At 38.8% G+C, this 23510-nt stretch overlaps 1 protein-coding gene across 1 annotated transcript in view; it reads right to left on the bottom strand.

The window, feature by feature from the left end:
- LOC119243990 (uncharacterized) overlaps nucleotides 1-23510 on the bottom strand; it is a 61217-nt gene that overhangs the window by 15801 nt on the left and 21906 nt on the right. Inside the window, exons 11-16 of the mRNA XM_054694645.1 lie at nucleotides 21621-21764; nucleotides 18720-18863; nucleotides 16684-16824; nucleotides 6704-6844; nucleotides 4640-4783; nucleotides 277-432 (exon numbers count right to left, since the gene is read on the bottom strand). Of these exons, the coding sequence (XP_054550620.1) occupies nucleotides 277-432; nucleotides 4640-4783; nucleotides 6704-6844; nucleotides 16684-16824; nucleotides 18720-18863; nucleotides 21621-21764 (870 nt within the window). The remainder of the gene's footprint in view (nucleotides 1-276; nucleotides 433-4639; nucleotides 4784-6703; nucleotides 6845-16683; nucleotides 16825-18719; nucleotides 18864-21620; nucleotides 21765-23510) is intronic.

Genomic DNA, 23510 nt, shown 5'->3' with positions numbered 1-23510 from the left:
AGTGTGGGTGTGATGGTGGAGGGTGTCCTGTGGTAGCATCCATCTGATGAGGTGTGAACTTATCCCCTAAATCATACACAGGTTGTAAATGAATGTCCCCTCAACAAAGGGGCAAAACACAAAGTGATTCTCATAGTTCATAGTTTGGCAGTATTAGTCTGATCAGGGTGAGATTTCTCTTGCCTTGGACTGTCAACTGTATTATGCTGCTTGTTTCCCACACAGTAATCACTGCTAATAATCCTTTAAACTGAAAGGAAAGTTTATAGATTTTACCTTCCGGGAATCTCAACTGGGTCAGGACTCCTGCTATCCACATTCACTGGAAGGGCAGGACCACTCTTCTTGTTTATTTGGCCAACAGATTTTGATGAAGGTGATAAATTATTATTTTGCTTTTTTGCTAACTTCTTCAGGAAACCAAGAACCCTCCTTTAAAAACAAAAGTAACAACAACATATGCAGGAAAATACTTCTTTGCTTCAAAGCCACAAGTCCAATTCTGATACCACGTAATAGTACATTTATGATATGCTGTAGGTGAGCATCTGGGAGGTTTTAAAACGGGGGTATAAATACACAGCAGGTTACCAGGGGAGAAATGGCTCCACACAGAGAATACGAAGTGAACAATAGGATAGGGCACATCACATCCCTGTGTTTCCCAAACATGCAAGGGACAGAACAAAACACTAAGAGATGAGTGCACCCAGAATTTTTTTTTTTGGTTTAGACTTGTCATATATGGCCTTTATTATCTCTAGGTATGCTCCTTCTACATCCATTTTTAATAAGAATTTTTTTCCCTTCATTTGTTTCATTTTTTTAAATTTTAGTTTTATTTTTATATTATCCATACAATTATAACCCCCTTATTTTGACCCCAATCCCTCCTTTCCACACCCCCTACCCCCATAGAGTGTCTCTGGTTCATAGTTGTTTGTTGATTTTGGTATTTTCTTTCTTATAGTTATTTTTTGAAACATATTGAATGTTACACTGAAAAGCCTATGTTCATTGTTGAAAAGTGTTCGTAAACATGAAACTGAGAATTCAATGTGTACTGCATATAGACATTGTTTTCTTTAATGTAATAATGTGCATAGATTGAAATCAGTACTAGGCACATATAATGGAAGAAATCTGAGCAGATCTTGTGTGTTAGACATCATGTATTTATAAAATACATTCTGTTTGAATGATATCAGGGTCCTGTCCAAATATGTTGCACATCTTCAGGGCCTGTAGCAGAACAACAATTTAGCATCAACTCCAGACGAAAAAAATGCCTCTCTAATATCTATGCATTTTAGTGTCATATGCAAGGGGATGTGAGAGAAGCCCCAGCCACGGGCTGAGTGAGGACATGATAGGAATTAAGGTAAGATGTCTGCAGTACCAAAATAAAACTGGGGATTATAAGAATATAGAAGGAAGTAAATGACATGAGACAGAATATTTTGAGGTATTTAAATTTTTCCAAAGGAAATGGGCTTTGAAAACAAGTGGGAATAAGAGTCTGAGGTCAGGGAACAAACAATGAGTGGGACCATTACTGGTGTAAATTCAAGAGTGAATACAAGGGAATCTCGGGATAGATAGTTCTGTGGCCCTTAAAGAGCTCATAGCATACCATGGTGGGTTACTATTCTTCTTGTTTGACTAGTTTGCAATGCACAACCATGATTACTTAGTATTTCTGTAACAGCTGCCTTCTTTTCTAATTACCTGCATGTGACACACAATGATCAGCAAAGTGAAGGGAAATTCAAAAATTCATATGATCAATAAAGCAAACCTCCCCTGATTGTGTCCTTTATTGAATTTAATCTATGTATTTAATTTATGAATAGATATTGATTAGATATTAAAGTATTGATTGCAATGCATCTCCTCCTCACAGTCACTAAACAAAGGAACTAGAAAAGTAAACAAATCAAACACAGGGTATAAAACTACAGATAGGAGTCTACTAGAAGATGAGCAAAAGGGATTGTGCAGAGAACAAAACCAGGACAGGGCCTAAGATCTACAGTAAGGCAATACTGGCATTGGTGATGGGTGTCGGGCAATACCATACATCTGATGAGATGGGAACATATCGCCCAAAACATACCCACGATGGGAAAACAATGTTCTCCCTATGAGTGACCAAAACTCATTTGTCCCCATCATTAAACTGTCAGCAGTATTTATCTATAATGCTGAGATAATTTTTGCCTGACAACTGCAATGAACTGTTTGATTTAAAAAACACAATCACAGCTAATTTTCCTTGAACCTTCAAGGAAGAGTTAATTTTAACCTGGTGACACTCTCATCTGGTTCATGTCTCCTGCCATCAACATTCACTGGAAATACAACAACAGGCTTCACACCAGCTAGACCCTCAGATACTGATCACAGCAAAGAATCACATTGGTGATTCTTTGGTGTCAGGCACCCTACTTTAAAGTGCAACCGTGTACCTCATGGTTTCAAAGAAATCTACTAATAAAGCATAACAAAACAACTATTACAAAATTCCAACACACCCATCTTCACTCATGTATACATTCTTAAAATCATGATGAATTAATAACCATAAGAAAGGAAAATACTCCCTGCTTCAAAGCCACTAGTACTATTTGATACAATGTGATAGTTTTTTTAGTGTACATTTAGGACATGTTGTAAGTGAGCACCAGGGAGGCTGTAATAGTGGGTACAAAAATACAGCAAGACACCAGGCAAGGAGCTGGGGGAGAAACCATATGACATGGAGATAACAAGGTAAGCACTAGATAGGGCACATCACATCAATGTGTTTCCCATACTTGACATGATAAGAGTAACATTTTGAATGTTGAGTGCACCCAGAAATTTTGAAACATATTGAATTCTACACTGAAAAGGTGAGTTCACTGTGGAAAGCTACTGATGCTTACACAGGAGACTAATAATTAAATGTGTACTGTTCTTTGGCTTTTGTTTTTATAATGTAATAATGTGCACCTGATTAAAAAATATATGGGAACATATACTGGAAGAAATCTGAGAAATTCTTGTCAGTGAAATAGATTTACTTTCAAATATTCAATACACATATCTCGGGAATGACTCAGGGTCATCCAAATAAGTTGTACCTCATCAGTTTCTTGTACTAAGAACAGCAATTTGGATTTATCCATGTACAAAAAAAAAAAAATTGCCTTTCTGACCTGAGTGATCTACTACCAGATACCCAGAGAGGAGCCCAGCTGCAGGTGCAGTGAGAACATGCCAGGCATTAAGATAGGATCTGAGCAGAAATAAAACTTTGGACACCTTTAGCATTTTCAAGGAAATAAAAGTCATGGGACAGAAGATCATGGGATACTTCAATTTGTCTAAAGGAAATGGGATTGAAAAGAAACAGGAAAAACAGACTGAGGTCAAAAAACAAGAAATGGAAGGGGGATACCTAGTAAGTGAGGTCTCCCTCTGAAATTACCAGAGCCTAGAGTCAAATGAAAATACTATGTGGTGGGGGCCTCCCCGGTGGCGCAGCGGTTGAGCGCTGGGTTGTGAAGCTGCCCGCAGCCTCTGCAGCACAGGTCGATCCCTGGCTGCTCCCCGGCCACTGGAGGAGGGTCCCACATGGCGCGCAGACCTCTCCTGCAGCCCGCTGCTCCCCTCAGCAGTGTACTTCGGTCCTTCTGCCTGCTCTGCTCCCCGCTCTGATGAATTCTCTCACCCTCCCGCGCGCTTCTGAATGTACCCAGTGCATGTATAAACAAACAAACAAACAAACAAACAAATAAATAAAGCATGCCTCAAAAAAAAAAGAAAGAAAATACTATGTGGTGGGACAATGGTTTCCATTGAGGCAGACATTGCCCATGGGTCTAAAAAAGCATGTTTTGTTATCATAGAGTGAAAAATCTTTGTAATCTTTAGAAAGCAAGTTTGGAGCAGGCATGAATGGGCCCATTACTGGTGAAAGTTCAAGAGTGAAAATAAGAGAAAATGGGTATAGATAGTTCTGTAAGCCTAAAAGAGCACATGGGATACACAATTCTTCTTATTTGAATAGTTACAAATACATAATAATGATTATTTGGTATTTCTTTAATAGTCTGCTTCTTTTCTAACCACCTGATGTGACACACAATGGTCAACAAAGTGAAGGAAAATTGAAAAAAAAAGATCATTACAGAAATTATATCTTGATTGTTTCCTTTTATTGACTTGAATCTATTTACCGAATTTATGAATTGATGATAGATAGATATTAAAGTATTTACTGCACTATGTCTCCTCCACAGTGACTAAGCTAAGGAACTAGAAAACTGAAAAAACACAGAACATACGACTGAAGCACAAGGGGTTGGGAGAAGAATAAAATCGGGATGGGGCCTAGCGTCTATAATAAAGCATTACGGGGCATTAGTGGTGGGTGTCGGGCACAACAATCACCTGATGAGGTGTGAACATATCCCCTAAAGCACACACAGGCTTGAAAAACAACACTGGCTCGATGTAGTGACAAAAACACAATGATCTACATCATTCAACTTTCAGCAGTGTTTGCCTATAATGGTGACATTTTTTTGCCTTTTCCTGACAAAAACAATCACAGCTCATTGTCCTTGAACCTTAAAGGAAGAGTTGTTTTTACCTTGTGCCATTCTTATCTGGTTCGTGTCTTCCGCCGACTACATTCACTGGAATCACAACAGGCTTCGTACTGGCTAGACCCGCAGATTCTGATAAAAATGCTGAATCACATTGGGTTGTCTTCTTCCCGTTGTCAGCAACCCTACTTTAAAAGAAGGAACCATGTAAACCTCATGTTTTCTAAGATAAAGTGTAATGAAACAACTTTTACAAAATTCCAACATTATCCACCTTCATTCACTGATATATTCTGAAAACCATGATGAAGTAATAACCATAAGCAAGGAGGATACTCCTTGCTTCAAAGCCACATGTACAATTATGACACAATGTGATAGTTAAGAGCACATTTAGGACATGCTGTAAGTGAGCACCTGGGAGGCTTTATACAGCAGGTAATAGAAATACAGGAGTCCGCCAAAGGCACTGGTGGAGAAACCACTCTACATAGACAATAAAACGTAAACAGTAGCACAGGGCACATCACATCTCTGTGTTTCCTAAACTTGAAAGGGAAAGGACAATAACTGAGAATTCAGTGTACCCAGAAATTTTAAAACATATTGAATGCTACACTGAAAAGTCTGAGTTCACTGTGAAAACTGATGGATGCGTAGACAAGAGACTACTAATTAAATGTGTACTGTTCTTTGGCCTATGTGTTTTTTCAATGTAAAAATGTGTACCTAATTGAAATAGTACTAGGAACATATATTAGAAGATCTCTGATAAATTCTCATGGGGGAAAAAAGATTTATTTTTAAAATATTCCTTGCACAAATCATGGAATGACATCAGTGTCATGTCCAAATTAAGCTTCCCCTACACAAAATAACAATTTGTCATCTGTCATGGACAAAAATGATTGCCTTTATGTCCTCAGTGACCCAGAACAACACATCATGAGAGGAGCCCCAGCTGCAAGTGCAGTGAGTACAGGTCGGGAATTAAGATATCTGTAGTATAACTACAACTTTGAACATCTTTAGCATATTCATGGAAGTAAAAGTCATGGACAGAAGACCTGGGATACTTCCATTTGTGCAAAGGCAATGGGGTTGAAAGAGGTAGGAAATACAGATTGAAGTCAAAGCAAAAGAAATGGATGTAGGATACCAGGTAAGTGAGTTCTTCCCTGAAATTACCACAGCATAGAGCCAAATGAAGAAATTATGTTGAAGAAGAGTGATTTCCATTGAGGCAGACAGAGCCCATGAGTCTAAAAAGGTATGTATCAATATCACAAAGTGAAAAATCTGTGGCAACCACTAGAAAGCAATTTTTGAAGCAGGAATGAGTGGGATCATTACTGGTAAAAGTTCAAGAGTGAAAACAAGAGAAACTTGGAATAGGTAGTTTTGTAGGCCTTAAGAGATCACGGCATACTATGGTAGGTCACAATTCTTTGTTTGACTAGTTTGGAATACACAATCATGATTATTTAGTATTTCAGTAATATTGGTAATAGCCTACTTCAAAATTCATAGGATCATTAAAGCAAATTAATTCAAAAATTCATATGATCATTGAAACAAATTCATATGATCATTAAAGTCTCCTGATTGTGTTTCCATATAGAATTTAATCTATTTATTGAGCTTCTGAATGGATGCAGAAAGATAGTAAAGTATGTATGCAATGCATCTCCTCCTCACAGTCACAAAACAAAGGGACTAGAAAACAAGACAAAACAAGCCAAGAATATAGGACTACAACTGAGTGCACTAGAAAAGGATCACAAAGCATTGGGGCTTAGAACAAAACAGGGAGGGGACCAAGGTCTACATTAAAGCAGTACGGATATATTGGTGGTTACTGTTGGCAGTAATATTCATCTGATAAGGTGGAAACATATCTCCCAGAACATACACAGGCTTCAAAAACAATGCTCCCTCTATGCAGTAACCAAATACTTATTGGTCCATATCACTCAAGTATTAGGTGTTATTTGTCTGATAATGGTGAGGATTTTCACCTTGGCTTGAAAGTGCAATATGCTGTTTAATTTCAGAAGAACAGTCACAGCTAATTTTCCTTGAACCTTGAAGGAAGAGTTGATTTTTACCTTGTGACATTCTTATCTGGTTCCCATCTCCCACCATCCATATTCACTGGAATCACAGCAGGCTTCGTACTGGCTAGACCCGCAGATTTCGTTGAAAGCCTTGAATCACTTTGGCTTGGCTTGTTCTGTTTGTCTGGAACCCTACATTAAAGGAAGAAACCATGTAAACCTCATGGTTTCTAAGAAATCTACTCATTAAATATAATAAAACAACTGTTAAAAAATTCCAGCACTATCCATCTTTATTCATTGATATATTCTTAAAACCATGAGGAAGTAACAACCATGAGCAAGGAAAATACTCCTTGCTTCAAAGTCACATGTACAATTGTGATACACAATGTGATAGTTAGAGTACCCTGTAGGTGGCAACTAGGAGATTTGACAGCATAGGCAAAAAAGAAAACAACAATTACAGCAGGTACCAGGGAAGGAGTTGGAGGAGAAATCTCGCCACAGAGATTACAATGTAAACAATAAGATAAGCACATCACATCTCTGTGTTTCCTAAGGGTCATGCCTAAATGTTTGGACCTGTACCTCATCAGTTTCCCCACCAAGAACAAGAATTTGGCATCACCCTTGGACAAAAAAATAATTGGATTTGTGAGGCGAACGTTCCAGTACATACACCCAGGGATCTGAGAGGAGGCAAGGCTGCAGATGCTGGAATACATTCCAGAAATTAAGGTAAGGGATCTGTTCTGTAAAATAATTTATCAGATCATGAGCATATTCATGAAGTAACATTTGAGATAGAAGATCTTGGGAGACTTCCATTTGTCTGTAGGAAATGGGGTTGAAAACAAATAGGTAAAACTGGCTGAGATGGAAGAACAAGATATGGGGGGAGGGCATCTGATAAGTATGTTATCCCCTTCAAAATACCAGAGCCCAGAGTGAGATGAAGAAATTATGTTGGAGAAGAAAGTGTTTCATTGAGGCAAATAAAGCCCATCCATCTAAAATGGGATCTGTCAATATCTTAAAGTGGAAAATCAGTGGTAAGCTTTAGAAAGCAATATTGGAGGGACCTCCTGGTGGCTCAGGGGTTAAGTCTCAGCACTATCCAGCTATCGCCAGCCACTGTGGCCTGAGATTGATCCCTGCCCAGGAAGCTACCCACATGGTACAGCTGGCCACCCCTCTCTCACCTGCTGTGCCCCTCAGCAGTGTATTTCAGCAGATCTGCCTGTTCTGCTCCCCATTCTGTTTGGTGAATCCTCTCAATCCCTACACCTCTGGCCTATACCCCCAATTCTTGTATTCATAAAAAAATAAAATGAATACTTAAAAAAAAAGCAAGTAAGCTTTAGGAAAGGACATGTATAGGAAAATTACTGGTGTAAATTCAAGAGTTGAAACAAGAGAAATTGGGGGTAGATCTGTAGGTTTTGTTGGCAACATGACACATGTGGTGGTTCACATTGTGTTTTACTGTAGTTTGTAACACCTATTCATGATTAGTTAATATTTCTGTATTAGTGTACTTTTTCCTAATCACATCTAGTGACACCAATTGTCAACAAAATGGTATAACAATTCAAAAAATTCATGTAATCATGCAAGCAAAAGTCTCCTGAATGCATTTGCATTGATTGGAATGAATATATCTATTGAATTTATGAATGGATGCTTAATCGAAGTTAATGCGTTTATAGCAATACATCTCCTCCACAGAGACACCAAAAAAGGAACTGGATAAATTAAGCCAAAACAAACCAGGATACAGGACTAGAGGAAGAGCACAAGGGATGGAGGGATGGGAACATTAGGGGGGAGCGTAAGGTCAAGAGCAAAGCACCAGGGATGTTTTGGTGGTGGATGTCATGTGGTAATGTAGCATCTGATGAGTGTGAACTTACTCCCTAAATGTTACACAGACTTGGAAAACAAGGTTCCTTCTATGAATTGACCAAATGCTCACAGGGCACGCTGTCCACCTTTCAGTAGTATTTGTCTGACACTTGTGATAGGTTTTTGCTTTGGCCTGTCCACTACAACAGGCTCTTTCATTTCAGAAAATCAGTCCAATTTATTGAATACAACTTAGGTATTCAGTCTATGAATAGACATCTATGAAACAAATCATTTCCTTTGAATACAGCTCCTCTCCAATTCCTTGACAAAAAACTGGCAAACATAAAAATAATGAGAATATAGGACTGAAGAATTCAGGCTACCAGGGAGAGAATGTAGGAGGGATGCAAACACATAGGCATGGGGGCCAAATATTCTAGGATAGAGTGCTCTGGATGCTTTGGTGGTGTGTGTTGTGAAGTAACATACATCTCAAGCAGTATGAAACCATAAAAAAAAGAAGTATGAAACTGCCCTAATTTATACACAAGCTTGTAAATGCATGTCCCTTCTACAAAGAAGCCAAAAACTGAATGGCCCACATCATTCACCGTTCAAAATTATTTGTCCTAAAGAGTGAGATTTTTCTTTGCTTCTCCCGTTCACATTATCCTGTTTGATTTGCTTAAAAGCAATGACTGGTCATATTCCTTTGATCTGAAAGGAAAATTTATAGATTTCACCTTGTGGCATCTTTTTCAGATCTCCTGTCCTCCACACCCACAGCAAGTGCAGCTGATCTCGTCTTCTCCTTATTCCCTGAGAACACAACACCGGCCTTCACACTGGCTACATCCATAGATTCTACTGAAGGCCATGAAATACTTCCATTTCCCTTACTCCCATGTTAAGAAAGCCAGAACACCTATTTTTTTTAAAAAGGAAACTTTGAACATCTAATATTTTATAATATCTCTACTTATAATGGTAAACGAGAACTTCTGTAAAATGCCAACTCTTACCCATCTTCATTCATTGATTATTCTTAAGATAGTGATAAAGTCACAACCATAAGCAAGGAAACACACTCCTTGCCTCAAAGGCATGCATATAATTCAGATTCAATCTGAGGGTAATAGTACAATATATGACATCCTTTAAGTAAGCATAGGCAGGATTTTTTTTTTTAAGATTTATTCATTAATTTATATAAGCACTGGGTACAGTCAGAAGTGTGGGAGGGTGAGAGAGTTCACCAGAGCCAGAGCAGGGAACAGAACAGGCAGACTGATGGAGTACACTGCTGAGGGGAGCAGTGGGCATGGCAGGGGAGTTCTGTCATGCCATGTGGGACCCTCGCCAGTGGCCGGGGATCAAACCAGCACTGCAGAGCCTGTGGGCAGCTTCGCAGGCCAGCACTCAACTGCTCTGCCAACAGGGAAGGCCCAGCACAGGAAGGCTTTAATGAGATGGTAAGGAAATCACAGAAGGTCTGCAGGCAAGTTACGGGGGGAGGAAACCATTCCACAGAGATTACTGAATGAGACCAACACAAGACAAAATAATTGGTGCAACTCATATTAAAAAAAAAAAAAAAACTAGTAACAACAAATGTTGGCGAGTATGTGGAGGAAGAGGAACTCTACTACACTACACTGCTCGTGGGAATGCAAACTATACAAACACTATGGACACAAAAACATCAATTCAAAAGGACACGTGTATCCCAATGATTACTGCAGCACTTTTTACAATAAGTAAATTATGGCAACAACACCTATGCCCAAAATAAATGACTGGATCAAGAAGATGTGGTATATATACCTCAGCAATACAAAATATAGAATAATGCCATTTGCAGCCACATGGATGGAGCTGGAAGGGATTATACTCAGTGAAATAAGCCAGAAAGAAAAAGAAAAATATCAGATGGTTTCACTTATAGGAGGAAAGTAGAGGATCCAAATAAGAGATGAGGGAAAATTATAATAAATCAAAAATTAAAGTCAAGGGACTCCCTGGTGGCACAGCGGTTGAGTGCTAGGTTGTGAAGCTGCCTGCAGACTCTGTAGCACTGGTTCAATCCCTGGCCACGGGGCAAGGGTCCCACATGGCGCGCAGACCTCTCCTGCTGCCCGCTGCTCCCCTCAGCAGTGTACTTTGTCACTCTGCCTGTTCAACTCTCTGCTCTGGCTCTGGTGAATTCTCTCACCCTCCCATGCCTCTGACTGTACCCAGTGCTTGTATAAATAAAGAAAGAAAGAAAGAAAAAAAAATAAATCTTAAAAAAAATTAAAACCAAGAGGCAACTATAAATCAGAGACATTCTGCAGGGAAGGAGAATGGAGAAAGATCAAAACAGTGGTGGGAAGAGCACAAGGGACTACGGTGATGGTACATGGGTGAATTGGTGGTGGGAACTTCAGAGGGACTACACCTGAGAGAAGAAAGCATACATTGTACAAAAATGAAGAATGATGTAAAACATATATTAAAAGAAAGAATAAACCAGAAGGCATATTAAAGAAATTACTGAAAATGTAAAAACAAAACAAAACAAAAAAGAAATGCCTTGGAGTACAGCATGGTGAGCATATAATACTCTACTACGTATTTGAAAGTTGCAGAAAGTAGACCTCAAAAGTTCTCATCAGCAGTGTTGACCATGTATATCCAAAATATTATCTTTTTAACATGCAAGCAAAATAAAAATTACTGAGAAAAAAATATGTGCAACTTATGTAAAAGTATAAGGCACTGTAATATGATGGAAGAAATCAGAGAAATATGTTGGGGGGGAGACATGACATGTACTTTAAAATAAGTTTATGTTGGAATGACATCAGGGTAATGACCAAAAATATCTACCTAATAAGGTCAGCATATCAAGAAAAAAGCTTGGTATCACCCATGGACAAAAAAAAAAAAAAAAAAATGCCTTTCTGAGAGCTGAGTGCTCCAGTCCCATACACCAAGACATCTCAGAGGAGTCCCAGTCTCGAGTGCAGTGTGTACAGGCTCACAGACCACATTTCTGCAGTGACCCTGCAAGGCCCAGGACCTGACTCCACATAACTCAGCTGCATCCAGGAACAGCTGAAAATCCTATCTTTAGCCACAGTGCTCATGGAACTGCAGTCCTTAATCTCCACTCTTCCCCAGTCTCTAGACTGGAGGAACATGTGGCTGTGTTGGAAAACTCTGTGTCCTATCGGCTTACTTTTTCCTAATTATGGCACAAAACAGACAGCATCTTTTATGTGCACAAGTTGAGGGCTCATAATTCTGGGGCCAGATTTCTTTCAACCCCTATGATAATGTACCAATACTACGCTTTTCCTCAAATTAAAAAAAAAAAAAAATTCTTACTCATCTAACTATTTTACCTTACTTAAAACTACCATAAGTACCAGTAAGAGGCCTAAAGAGGAAGCATACAATTAGACTGTAGTCCTGAAATAGGCAAACATTCAACAAGGTAAATCTGCATATTGCAAACAGCCACAACAATCCTAAAAGGCATGCAATTGATAAAGGAGACTCACCGTCCGTGGACCCACACAGAACTGTCTGGTCCAAGTGATAATTAGTATAAAATGTAAAACAATACAAACAGCTTCAACTCCATTGATACACTATATTTTTAAGGAGCAGTAAATTTTCAGCCCCTCTTAAAAGCACTGAATGTATGGAAGAGAAATAACCAAACTCCTACCCTGAGAATGAAGTTACAGACGTTGAACCAGAAGGAAAATACACTTCCTGTTAGACAACACTAAAGCAGAAAGGGAAATTTGGAGGTTTGTAAGAGTGTGGCAGTCAAAATATGACTCGGAATGGCCAAGGCAGGTCTAACTGAGAAAATGGCTCTTGAGGAACCAACTGTAGGGATGAAGGGAGCAGGCGTGAGGATTATACGCCTTTTCCAAATGTTTTGGCTTTTTGCAATATGCAGATGCTTTTTCAGAAGAAAGAGCATTCCAGTTAGAATGAACAGCAAGTACCGAGGTATGCCAGGATGAGGGAAGAGTCAAAGTTCAGGGGGGCTGGAAAGGAATGGAAGGGGCAGGATATAGAAATACAAGTGACACAGAGAGAGACAAACAGAGAGAAACCACAATGGAAGTATAGAAACTCATCTGAGATGAACAGTGGCTAGTTCCAGATAGAGATTGGAAGAACGCTGGCATGTACTCTGAGTGAACTGGGAGTCAACTAGAGTGTTTTGAGAAGAGAGAAACAACATAATCTGATTTATGCCTTAATAGGCCCACTAATATTAAAAGGATATGTTGGGCCTCCCCTGGTGGCGCAGTGGTTGACCGTTGGGCTGCAAAGCTGCCTGAGCCTCTGCAGCACTGGTTTGATCCCCGACCACCGGCGAGGGTCCCAAATGGCGTGCAGACCTCTCCTGCCGTGCCGGCTGCTCCCCTCAGCAGTGTACTTTGGTCCTTCTGCCTGTTCTGCTCCCCGCTCTGGCTCTGGTGAATTTTCTCACCCTCCCGCGCCTCTGACTGTACCCAGTGCTTGTATAAATAAATAAATCTTTAAAAAAAAAAAAGAACTTAAACTGTAACAAACAATATATTTAAAAAAATAAAATAAAAATAAAATGATTGTTGAGTGAAAAGGAAGGGAGATAGGGACATATTAATGGTCTCTTATATTATACAAGAGAGAAGATGATCTGGATTCAGCTTGGAAAATGTCACTGGTTTGTGGATATGTTTGGCTGTTAGACATTAGATGATTTACTGAAACATTAGTTTCCAGGTGCAACAGAAAGAGAAAGACAGGAATCGCAGGTGACACCCAATCTTATGATAGAGCACCTGCAAGATCTGCCGCTATCTAAAAGAGCAAAGACTATCAAATAGTCAAGACACTTGCTTGAGGTATTCTGCATCTATGTTCATCAGGTAGATTGGTCTTCATTTTCTCTTTTTGGAAGGTTTTGGTCTGGGTTTGGTATCAGAGTAATGTTGGCCTCATAGAAGCATTCCCTCTTCCTCAACCTTTAGGAAACATTCGAGAAGGGTAAGTAGCAGACATATTTGATATTTTGGTACAAGTCACTTTTGCAGCCATCTGGTCCTGGGCTTTGTTGTTTGGAAAACTTTAACTTATTTATTTATTTATTTATTTTTAATTTTATTTTTTCTAAAGATTTATTTATTTATACAAGACAGGGGAACAGGCCAGATGTGGGGGAGGGTGAGAGGATTCACCAGAGTCAGAGTGGGGAACAGAACAGGCTGACTGAAATATACTGCTGACGGGAGCAGCAGGCAGGACAGGAGAGGTCTCCCGCGCCATGAGGGTTGCTTAGCGGCCGATGGGAATCAAACCAGCACTGCAGAGGCTGCGGACAGCTTCACAGCGCTGCACTCAACTGCCTGCACCACCAGGGAAGCCCGTGTTTGGAAAACTTTAAAAAACTTTTAACAATTCCATTGTAATTGCTTTGCTCAGGTTTTCTATCTCTTCCTCATTCAGTCTTGGAAGGTTGTATTTTTCTAATTTTTTTTTTCCATTTCTTCTTTGTTACCCGAGTTCTTGTTATATAGATGTTCATATGATCTCATATACAGATATTCATATGATCTCACAATCTTCTGTATTTCTGATATATGTACTACAACTTCTCTTTTGGTTTTGGTTATATTTATTAAGAATCTTCCTTTCTTTGCTTTGTGAACCTAGTTATAAGTTTGTCTATTTTGTGTGTTCTTCGAAGAACTTGCTTCTTGCTTCACTGATATTTTGGACTGCCTTTTTTTTATTTCTATTAGTCTATTTCTGCTCCAATTCTTATAGTTTCCTTCTTTCTCCTGGGTTTTGATTTTACATGTTCAAGTTTCTTAAATTATAAGGTTAGAGATTATATATTTTAAATATTTCTTATGGGCCTGTATTGCTTTGTACTTCACTCTTCGTACTTTGTAGGTTCTATTATACTCATGTGTTCATTTTCATTTATCTTCAGGTATTCTTAAAGTTCTCCTTTGATTTCCTCATTAACCCAATAATCATTCAATAGTAGGTTATTCAGTCTCCATTTATTACTGTTTTTTCCCATTTTTGTTGTGGTTGATTTCTCATTTGATACCATTGTGATCAGAGAAGACATTGTTATGATTGTAATCTTCATGAATTAACATTCATTTTGTGATCCAGCATGTGGTGTATCCTGAAGTATGTTCCATGTTCCCTAACAAGAATGTGTACTAACATATGCACAATGGAATATTACTCAGCAATCAAAATAGATAAACACATGCAATTTGCAGCAACATGGATGGAGCTGGAAGGGATCATGCTCAGAGAAATAAGCAAAAATACCGGATGGTCTCACTCATAGCAGGGATTTAGATAACCTAAATAAGGTACCAGGAAAAAGAATAACTATTAGAAAGAAAAAATCAAAATCAACAAACAACTATGAATCAGAGGCACACTGTGGATGGGGTGGGGGGAATGAGGGTTTTGGGTCAAAATAAGGGGGCTGCAATTGTATGGGGAATATAAAAATAAAAGAAAAAAAGAAATGTGTACTAAGCTTTGTGGGGACAGTGCCCTGTAAATGCTTATTGAGCCTATGTGGTCTGATTCCTCATTTATGGCTATTGTTTCCAAGCTCATTTTCTGTCTGTTTGTCTGTCCATTGATGAAAGTGAGGTGTTGATGTCCCCTCTACTGTCCTGTGGTTGCCAATGTTTGTTTTCAGATTTGGTAATTGTTGTCTTATATATTTTGATGCACCTTCATTTGGTGCATATATACTGATGAGTGCTTTGTCTTCCCGATGTATTGATCACTTAATTATACAATATCAACCTGTCTCTCATTACCTGTTTTAGATTGAAGCCTATTTTATCAGATATAAGCTTGGCTAGCACTGCTTTTATCTAGGGCCCACTTGCCTGTAAGATTGTTTTCCAACTACATGTTTATCTGTGGAGCTCACTTATGCTCCTGGAGATAGCAAAAAGTTGGGTTTTGTTTTCTTATCTAACCAGATACTCTGTACCTTTTGGTTGGTGAGTGCAGGCTTACACTTGAGGTGATTATTGAGGTATTTGCTCTGTAAGCATAAGTCACTGTCATTTTACCTTTAGTTTTCTGGTTCTACCTATTTCCCTGTTTATGTTTTTGTAGATATTCTTCTCTTAAATTTTAATATCATCGGTCCTTTCAACATTTCTTATGACGGAGGGCTAGTGTTGACAAAGTCCTATAGCTTCAATTGCTCTACAAAGACCTTCATTTCTCTCTCAGACATTGAAGGACGGTCTCGAAGATACAGTATTTAAAGTTGGCAGTTTTATTCTTGAAGTATTTTTAATATGTCATTCCATTCTCACAAGGCTTTAGGATTTCCTCAGAAAAGTCTGCTGTAAGCCTGTGGGAGGAGTACCTTTATAGGTATCCGTCTATTTTCTCCATCCACTATGGAAATTGTTTGCCTTCACTCTTGATAGATTCACACCTATGAGGCTTAGTGTAAGTGTCATTATATTTAAATAACCAAGTATTCCTTTAACCTTCAAGAGCTCATGGGATACAATGGTGGGTCATGGTTCTTCTTGTTTGAATAGTTGAAAATACATAACAATGATTATTTGGTGTTTCTGTAATATTCTACTTCTTTTCTAACCACTTACATGTGAAACAAAATGGTTAACAAATTGAAGTGAAATTAAAAAAAAAACACTATTGTCATATAATGAGTGTGTTCCCTTTTATTGACTTGAATCTATTTATTGAATTTATGAATCGATGATGGATAGATATTAAAGTACTTATTGCAATAGGTCTCCTTCAAGTCACTGAGCTAAGGCACTAAAATCTGAAAAAAAAATGCAGACTAAACAACTGAAGCACAAGGGATTGGGAGAAGAATGAAATAGGGATGGGACCGCACGTCATTCGCACAGCATTATGGGGTATTAGTGGTGGGTGTCACACACAGCATTCACCCGATGAGGTGTGCACATGTCCCCTAAAGCACACGCAGGCTTGGAAAACAACACTGCCTCAAAGAAGTGACAAAAACACAATGAACTACATCATTCAACTTTCAGCAGTGTTTGCCTATAATAGAGACTTTTTTTTTGCTTGGACTGACAAAAGCAATCACAGCTCATTGTCCTTAAACCTTAACGAAGAGTTGTTTTTACCTTGTGCCATTCTTATCTGGTTCATGTCTCCCGCCGACTACATTCACTGGAATCACAACAGGCTTCGTACTGGCTACAAAAGCAGATTCTGGTAAAGACACTGAATCAAAATGGGTTGTCTTCTTCCCTGTGTCCGTAAGCCTACTTTGAAAGAAGAACCATGTAAACCTCCTGTTTTCCAATATAAAGTGTAATGAAACAACTTTTACAACATCCCAACATTATCCACCTGCATTCACTGATATATTCTTAAAACCGTGATTAAGAAATAACCATAAGCTAGGAGAATACTCATTACTTCAAAGCCACATGTACAATTATGACACAATGTGATAGTAAAGAGTACATTTTTGACATGCTGGGAGGCTTCACACAGGTGGAATAAGAAATACAGCAGGACACCAAAGGTACTGGTGGAGAAACCACACTACATAGACAATGGACCGTAAACAGTATGATAGGGCACATCACATCTCTGTGATTCCTAAGCACACATCTCTGTTTTTCCTCTGTGTTTGAAAGGGAAAGAACAATAACTGAGAGTTCAGTGCACACAGAAAGTTTAAAACATATTCATTGACACACTGAAAATCTGAGTTCACTAGGAAATCTACTGCTGCTTAGACAAGAGACTAATTATTCAATGGGTACTGTTCTTTGGCCTTTGTATATTTTAATGTAAAAATGAGCACCTAATTGAACTTGTACTGGGAATACATATTAGAAGGTCTCTGATAAATTCTCATGGGTGAAAAAGATTTACTTTAAAAATATTCACTACATGTATCTTGCAGTGACATCAGGGTCATATGCACGTAAGATGTACCTCATCAGTTTCACCTGCCACGAACCTCAAAATGGCATCACCCATAGACAAAAACAAAAGTTGTCTTTCTGATCTCAGTGATCCAGTACCATATACCCGGAGAGAGGACCGAGAGCAGGTGCAGTGAACACATGTCAGGAATTAAGGTAAGGCCGGCAGCGCACATGCAACTTTGGGCATCTATCATATACAAGGAGGGAAGAGTCATGGGGCCAAAGATCCTGGGAAACCTCAATTTGTCTGTAGGTAAAGGGCTTTGGGAAGAAATAGGAAAAATGGACTGAGGTCAAAAAACGAGAAATGGGAGGGAGAAACCTGGTAAGTGAGCTCTCCCACTGAAATTAACAGAGCCTAAACTCAAATGTAAATATTATGTGGTGGGAGAATGATTGCCATCGAGGCAGACATTGCCCATGGGTCTAAAGAGATATTTGTTGTTATCATAGAGTGAAATATCCTTGTAGCCTTTAGAAAGCAAGTTTGGACCATGCATGAGTGGGACCCTTACTGTTGAAAGTTCAAGAGTGAAAACAAGAGAGAATGGGAATAGAGAGTTCTATAAGCCGTCAGAGCTCATGGGACACAATGGCGAGACATGGTTCTCTTGTTGGAATAGTTGCAAATGCATTACAATGAATATGTGGTATTTCTGTAACAGTCTACTTCTTTTCTAACTACTTGCTTGTGAAACAAAATAGTGAAAAACTTGCAGTTATTTTGAAAAAAAAAATACAACCAAACCCTATGATCATATATTGAATGTGTTTCCTTTTATTGACTTGAATCTATTTACTGAATTTATGAATCGATAATGGATATTAAAGTATTTATTGCACTAGGTCTCCTTCACAGTCACTAAGCTAAGGAACTAGAAATCTGAAAAAAAAAATTGCAGAATAAACGACTGAAGCACAAGGGTTTGGGAGGAGAATGAAATAGGGATGGGGCCTAACGTCCATTATACAACATTATGAGGCCTTAGTGGTGGGTGCCAAGCACATCATTCACCCGATGAGTTGTGAACATATCCACTAAAGCACAAACAGGCTTGGAAAACTACACTCCCAGGATGAAGTGACAAAAACACAATGATCTACATCGTTCAACTTTCAGCACTGTTTGCCTATAATAGAGACTTTTTTTTTTGCGTGGACTGACAAAAGCAATCACAGCTCATTGTCCTTGAACCTTAAAGGAAGAGTATTTTTACCTTGTGCCATTTTTATCTGGTTCATGTTTCCCGCCGACTACATTCACTGGAATAACAACAGGCTTCGTACTGGCTACAAACGCAGATTCTGGTAAAGACGCTGAATCACGTTGGGTTGTCTTCTTCCCTGTGTCCGTCAGCCTACTTTGAAAGAAGAAACCATGTAAACCTCGATTTTCTGAGATAAAGTATAATGAAAGGACTATTACAACATCCCAACATTATCCACCTGCATTCACTGATATATTCTTAAAACTGATGAAGAAATAACCATAAGCAAGGAGAATACTCCTTGCTTCAAAGCCACATGTACAATTATGACACAATGTGAAAGTAAAGTGTACATTTCTGACATGCTGGGAGGCTTCACACAGGTGGTATAAGAAATAGAGCTGTTGGCCATTTGCATTTCCTCTTCAGAGAATATTCTTTATAGCTCTTCTGCCCATTTTTTGACAACAGACATATGAAAAAATGTTCAACAACACTTGTAATCAGGGAAATGCAAATCAAAACTACCATGAGATACCATCTTACGCCAGTGAGAATGGCACATATGAAAAAAACTAGCAACAACAAATGTTGGCGAGGTTGTGGAGAAAAAGGAACTCTTCTGCACTGTTGGTGGGAGTGCAAACTGGTCCAACCACTATGGATAGCTGTGTGGAGATTTCTGGACCTACTAAAAATAGAGCTTCCATATGATCCAGAAATTCCACTCCTAGGTATTTACCCAAAGGACACAGAAACATCAATTCCAAAGAACACCTGCACCCCTATGTTTATAGCAGCACTATTTACAATAGCTAAGCTTTGGAAACAACCCAAAAGCCCAAAAATAGATGACTGTATCAAGAAGATGTGGTACATGTATACCATGGAATATTACTTAGCATTCAAAAAAGATAAACACATGCAATTTGCAGCAACATGGATGGTGCTGAAAGGGATCATGCTCAGCGAAATAAGCCAAAAAGAAAAAGAAAAATACCGGGATGGTCTCACTCATAGCAGGAATCTAGAAAACTTAAATAAGGGACCAGTTATAAGGGACCACTTCCTTGTAATGAATAACTATAAGGAAGTGAAAATCAAAATCCACAAAAAACTATGAACCAGAGACACTTTTTGGGGGTTGGGGTGCGGGATGGGAGGGATTGGGGTCAGAATGGGGGGGTTGCAATTGTATGGGGGAATATAAAAATAAAATTTATTATGTTAAAAAAAATAAAAATAAAAACCAAAAAAAAAAAAAAAAGAAACAGAGCTGATCACCAAAGGCACCGTTGGAGACACCAATCCACAAAGACGATGGATCGTAAACAGTATGATTGGCACATCACATCTCTGTGTTTCCTAAGCACACATCTCTGTGTTTCCTCCGTGTTTGAAAGGGAAAGAACAATAACTGAGAGTTCAGTGCACCCAGAAATTTTAAGACATATTCAATGCCACTCTGAAAATCTGAGTTCACTGTGGAAAACTACTGCTGCTTAGACAAGAGACTAATTATTCAATGGGTACTGTTCTTTGGCCTTTGTATTTTTTAATGTAAAAATGAGCACCTAATTGAACTTGTACTGGGAATACATATTAGAAGGTCTCTGATAAATTCTCATGGGCGAAAAAGATTTACTTTAAAATATTCACTACATGTATCTTGCAGTGACATCAGGGTCATATGCACGTAAGATGTACCTCATCAGTTTCACCTGCCACGAACCTCAAAATGGCATCACCCATAGACAAAAACAAAAGTTGTCTTTCTGATCTCAGTGATCCAGTACCATATACCCGGAGAGAGGACCGAGAGCAGGTGCAGTGAACACATGTCAGGAATTAAGGTAAGGCTGGCAGCACACATGCAACTTTGCATATACAAGGAGGGAAGAGTCATGGGGCCAAAGATCCTGGGAAACCTCAATTTGTCTGTAGGTAAAGGGCTTTGGGAAGAAATAGGAAAAATAGACTGAGGTCAAAAAACGAGAAATGGGAGGGAGAAACCTGGTAAGTGAGCTCTCCCACTGAAATTAACAGAGCCTAAACTCAAATGTAAATATTATGTGGTGGGAGAATGATTGCCATCGAGGCAGACATTGCCCATGGGTCTAAAGAGATATGTGTTATTATCATAGAGTGAAAAATCCTTGTAGCCTTTAGAAAGCAAGTTTGGACCATGCATGAGTTGGACCCTTACTGTTGGAAGTTCAAGAGTGAAAACAGGAGAGAATGGGAATAGAGAGTTCTATAAGCCGTCAAGAGCTCATGGGACACAATGGCGAGACATGGTTCTTCTTGTTGGAATAGTGGCAAATACATTACAATGAATATGTGGTATTCTGTAACAGTCTACTTCTTTTCTAACGACTTGATTGTGAAACAAAATGGTTAAAAACTTGCAGTTATTTTGAAAAAAAAATTACAACCAAACCCTATGATCATATATTGAGTGTGTTTCCTTTTATTGACTTGAATCTATTGACTGAATTTATGAATCCATAATGGATAGATATAAAAGTATTTATTGCACTAGGTCTCCTTCACAGTCACTAAGCTAAGGAACTAGAAATCTGAAAAAAAATTGCAGAATAAATGACTGAAGCACAAGGGTTTGGGAGGAGAATGAAATAGGGATGGGGCCTAACGTCCGTCATACAACATTATGAGGCCTTAGTGGTGGGTGCCAAGCACATCATTCACCCGATGAGTTGTGAACATATCCACTAAAGCACAAACAGGCTTGGAAAACTACACTCCCAGGATGAAGTGACAAAAACACAATGGCCTATATCATTCAACTTTCAGCACTGTTTGCCTATAATAGAGACCTTTTTTGGCTTGGACTGACAAAAGCAATCACAGCTCATTGTCGTTGAACCTTAAAGGAAGAGTTGTTTTTACCTTGTGCCATTTTTATCTGGTTCATGTCTCCCGCCGACTACATTCACTGGAATCACAACAGGCTTCGTACTGGCTACAAATGCAGATTCTGGTAAAGACGCTGAACCACGTTGGGTTGTCTTCTTCCCTGTGTCCGTAAGCCTACTTTGAAAGAAGAAACCAAGTAAACCTCGATTTTCTGAGATAAAGTGTAATGAAAGAACTATTACAACATCTCAACATTATCCACCTGCATTCACTGATATATTCTTAAAATTGTGATGAAGAAATAACCATACGCAAGCAGAATACTCCTTGCTTCAAAGCCACATGTAAAATTATGACACAATGTGATAGTAAAGAGTACATTTCTGACATGCTGGGAGGCTTCACACAGGTGGTATAAGAAATAGAGCTGTTGGCCATTTGCATTTCCTCTTCAGAGAAGTTTCTTTTAGCTTTTCTGGCCATTTTTTGACAACAGACATGTGAAAAAATGTTCAACAACACTTGTAATCAGGGAAATGCAAATCAAAACTACCATGAGATACCATCTTACACCAGTGAGAATGGCACATATTAAAAAAACTAGCAACAACAAATGTTGGCGAGGTTGTGGAGAAAAAGGAACTCTTCTACACTGTTGGTGGGAGTGCAAACTGGTCCAACCACTATGGATAGCTGTGTGGAGATTTCTGGACCTACTAAACATAGAGCTTTCATATGATCCAGAAATTCCACTCCTAGGTATTTACCCAAAGGACACAGAAACATCAATTCCAAAGAACACCTGCACCCCTATGTTTATAGCAGCACTATTTACAATAGCTAAGCTTTGGAAACAACCCAAAAGCCCAAAAATAGATGACTGTATCAAGAAGATGTGGTACATATATACCAAGGAATATTACTCAGCATTCAAAAAAGATAAACACATGCAATTTGCAGCAACATGGATGGCGCTGGAAGGGATCATGCTCAGCGAAATAAGCCCAAAGAAAAAGAAAAATACCGGATGGTCTCACTCATAGCAGGAATCTAGAAAACTTAAATAAGGGACCAGGAAAATGAATAAGTATAAGAATGTGAAAATCAAAATCCACAAAAAACTATGAACCACAGACACTTTTTGGGGGGTGGGGGGCAGGAGGGGAGGGATTGGGGTCAGAATGGGGTTGTTGCAATTGTATGGGGGAATATAAAAATTAAATTTATTATGTTAAAAAAATAAAAAATAAAAAGCAAAAAAAAAAAAAGAAAAAAGAAATAGAGCTGGTCACCAAAGGCACCGTTGGAGACACCACTCTACATAGACGATGGATCGTAAACAGTATGATTGGCACATCACATCTCTGTGTTTCCTAAGCATACATCTCTGTGTTTCCTCTGTGTTTGAAAGGGAAAGAGAAATAACTGAGAGTTCAGTGCACCCGGAAATTTTAAGACATATTCAATGCCACTCTGAAAATCTGAGTTCACTGTGGAAAACTACTGCTGCTTAGACAAGAGACTAATTATTCAATGGGTACTGTTCTTTGGCCTTTGTATTTTTTAATGTAAAAATGAGCACCTAATTAAAATTGTACTGGGAATATATATTAGAAGGTCTCTGATAAATTCACATGGGTGAAAAAGATTTACGTTTAAATATTCACTACGTGTATCTTGCAGTGATAGCAGGGTCATATGGACGTAAGATGTACCTCATCAGTCACGAAACTGCCACGAATCTTAAAATGGCATCACCCATAGACAAAAACAAAAGATGTCTTTCTGATCTCAGTGATCCAGTGCCAAATACACGGAGAGAGGACCAAGAGCAGGTGCAGTGAACACATGTCAGGAATTAAGGAAAGGCCGGCAGCGTACATGAAACTTTGGGCATCTATCAAATTCAAGGAGGGAAAAGTC

This window comes from Talpa occidentalis, unplaced genomic scaffold (assembly GCF_014898055.3).
Source record: "Talpa occidentalis isolate TD23 unplaced genomic scaffold, MPIMG_talOcc4v2.1 talOcc4.14, whole genome shotgun sequence".
Taxonomy (NCBI): Eukaryota; Metazoa; Chordata; class Mammalia; order Eulipotyphla; family Talpidae; genus Talpa; species Talpa occidentalis.
This window is presented reverse-complemented; position numbering and strand designations above follow the sequence as displayed.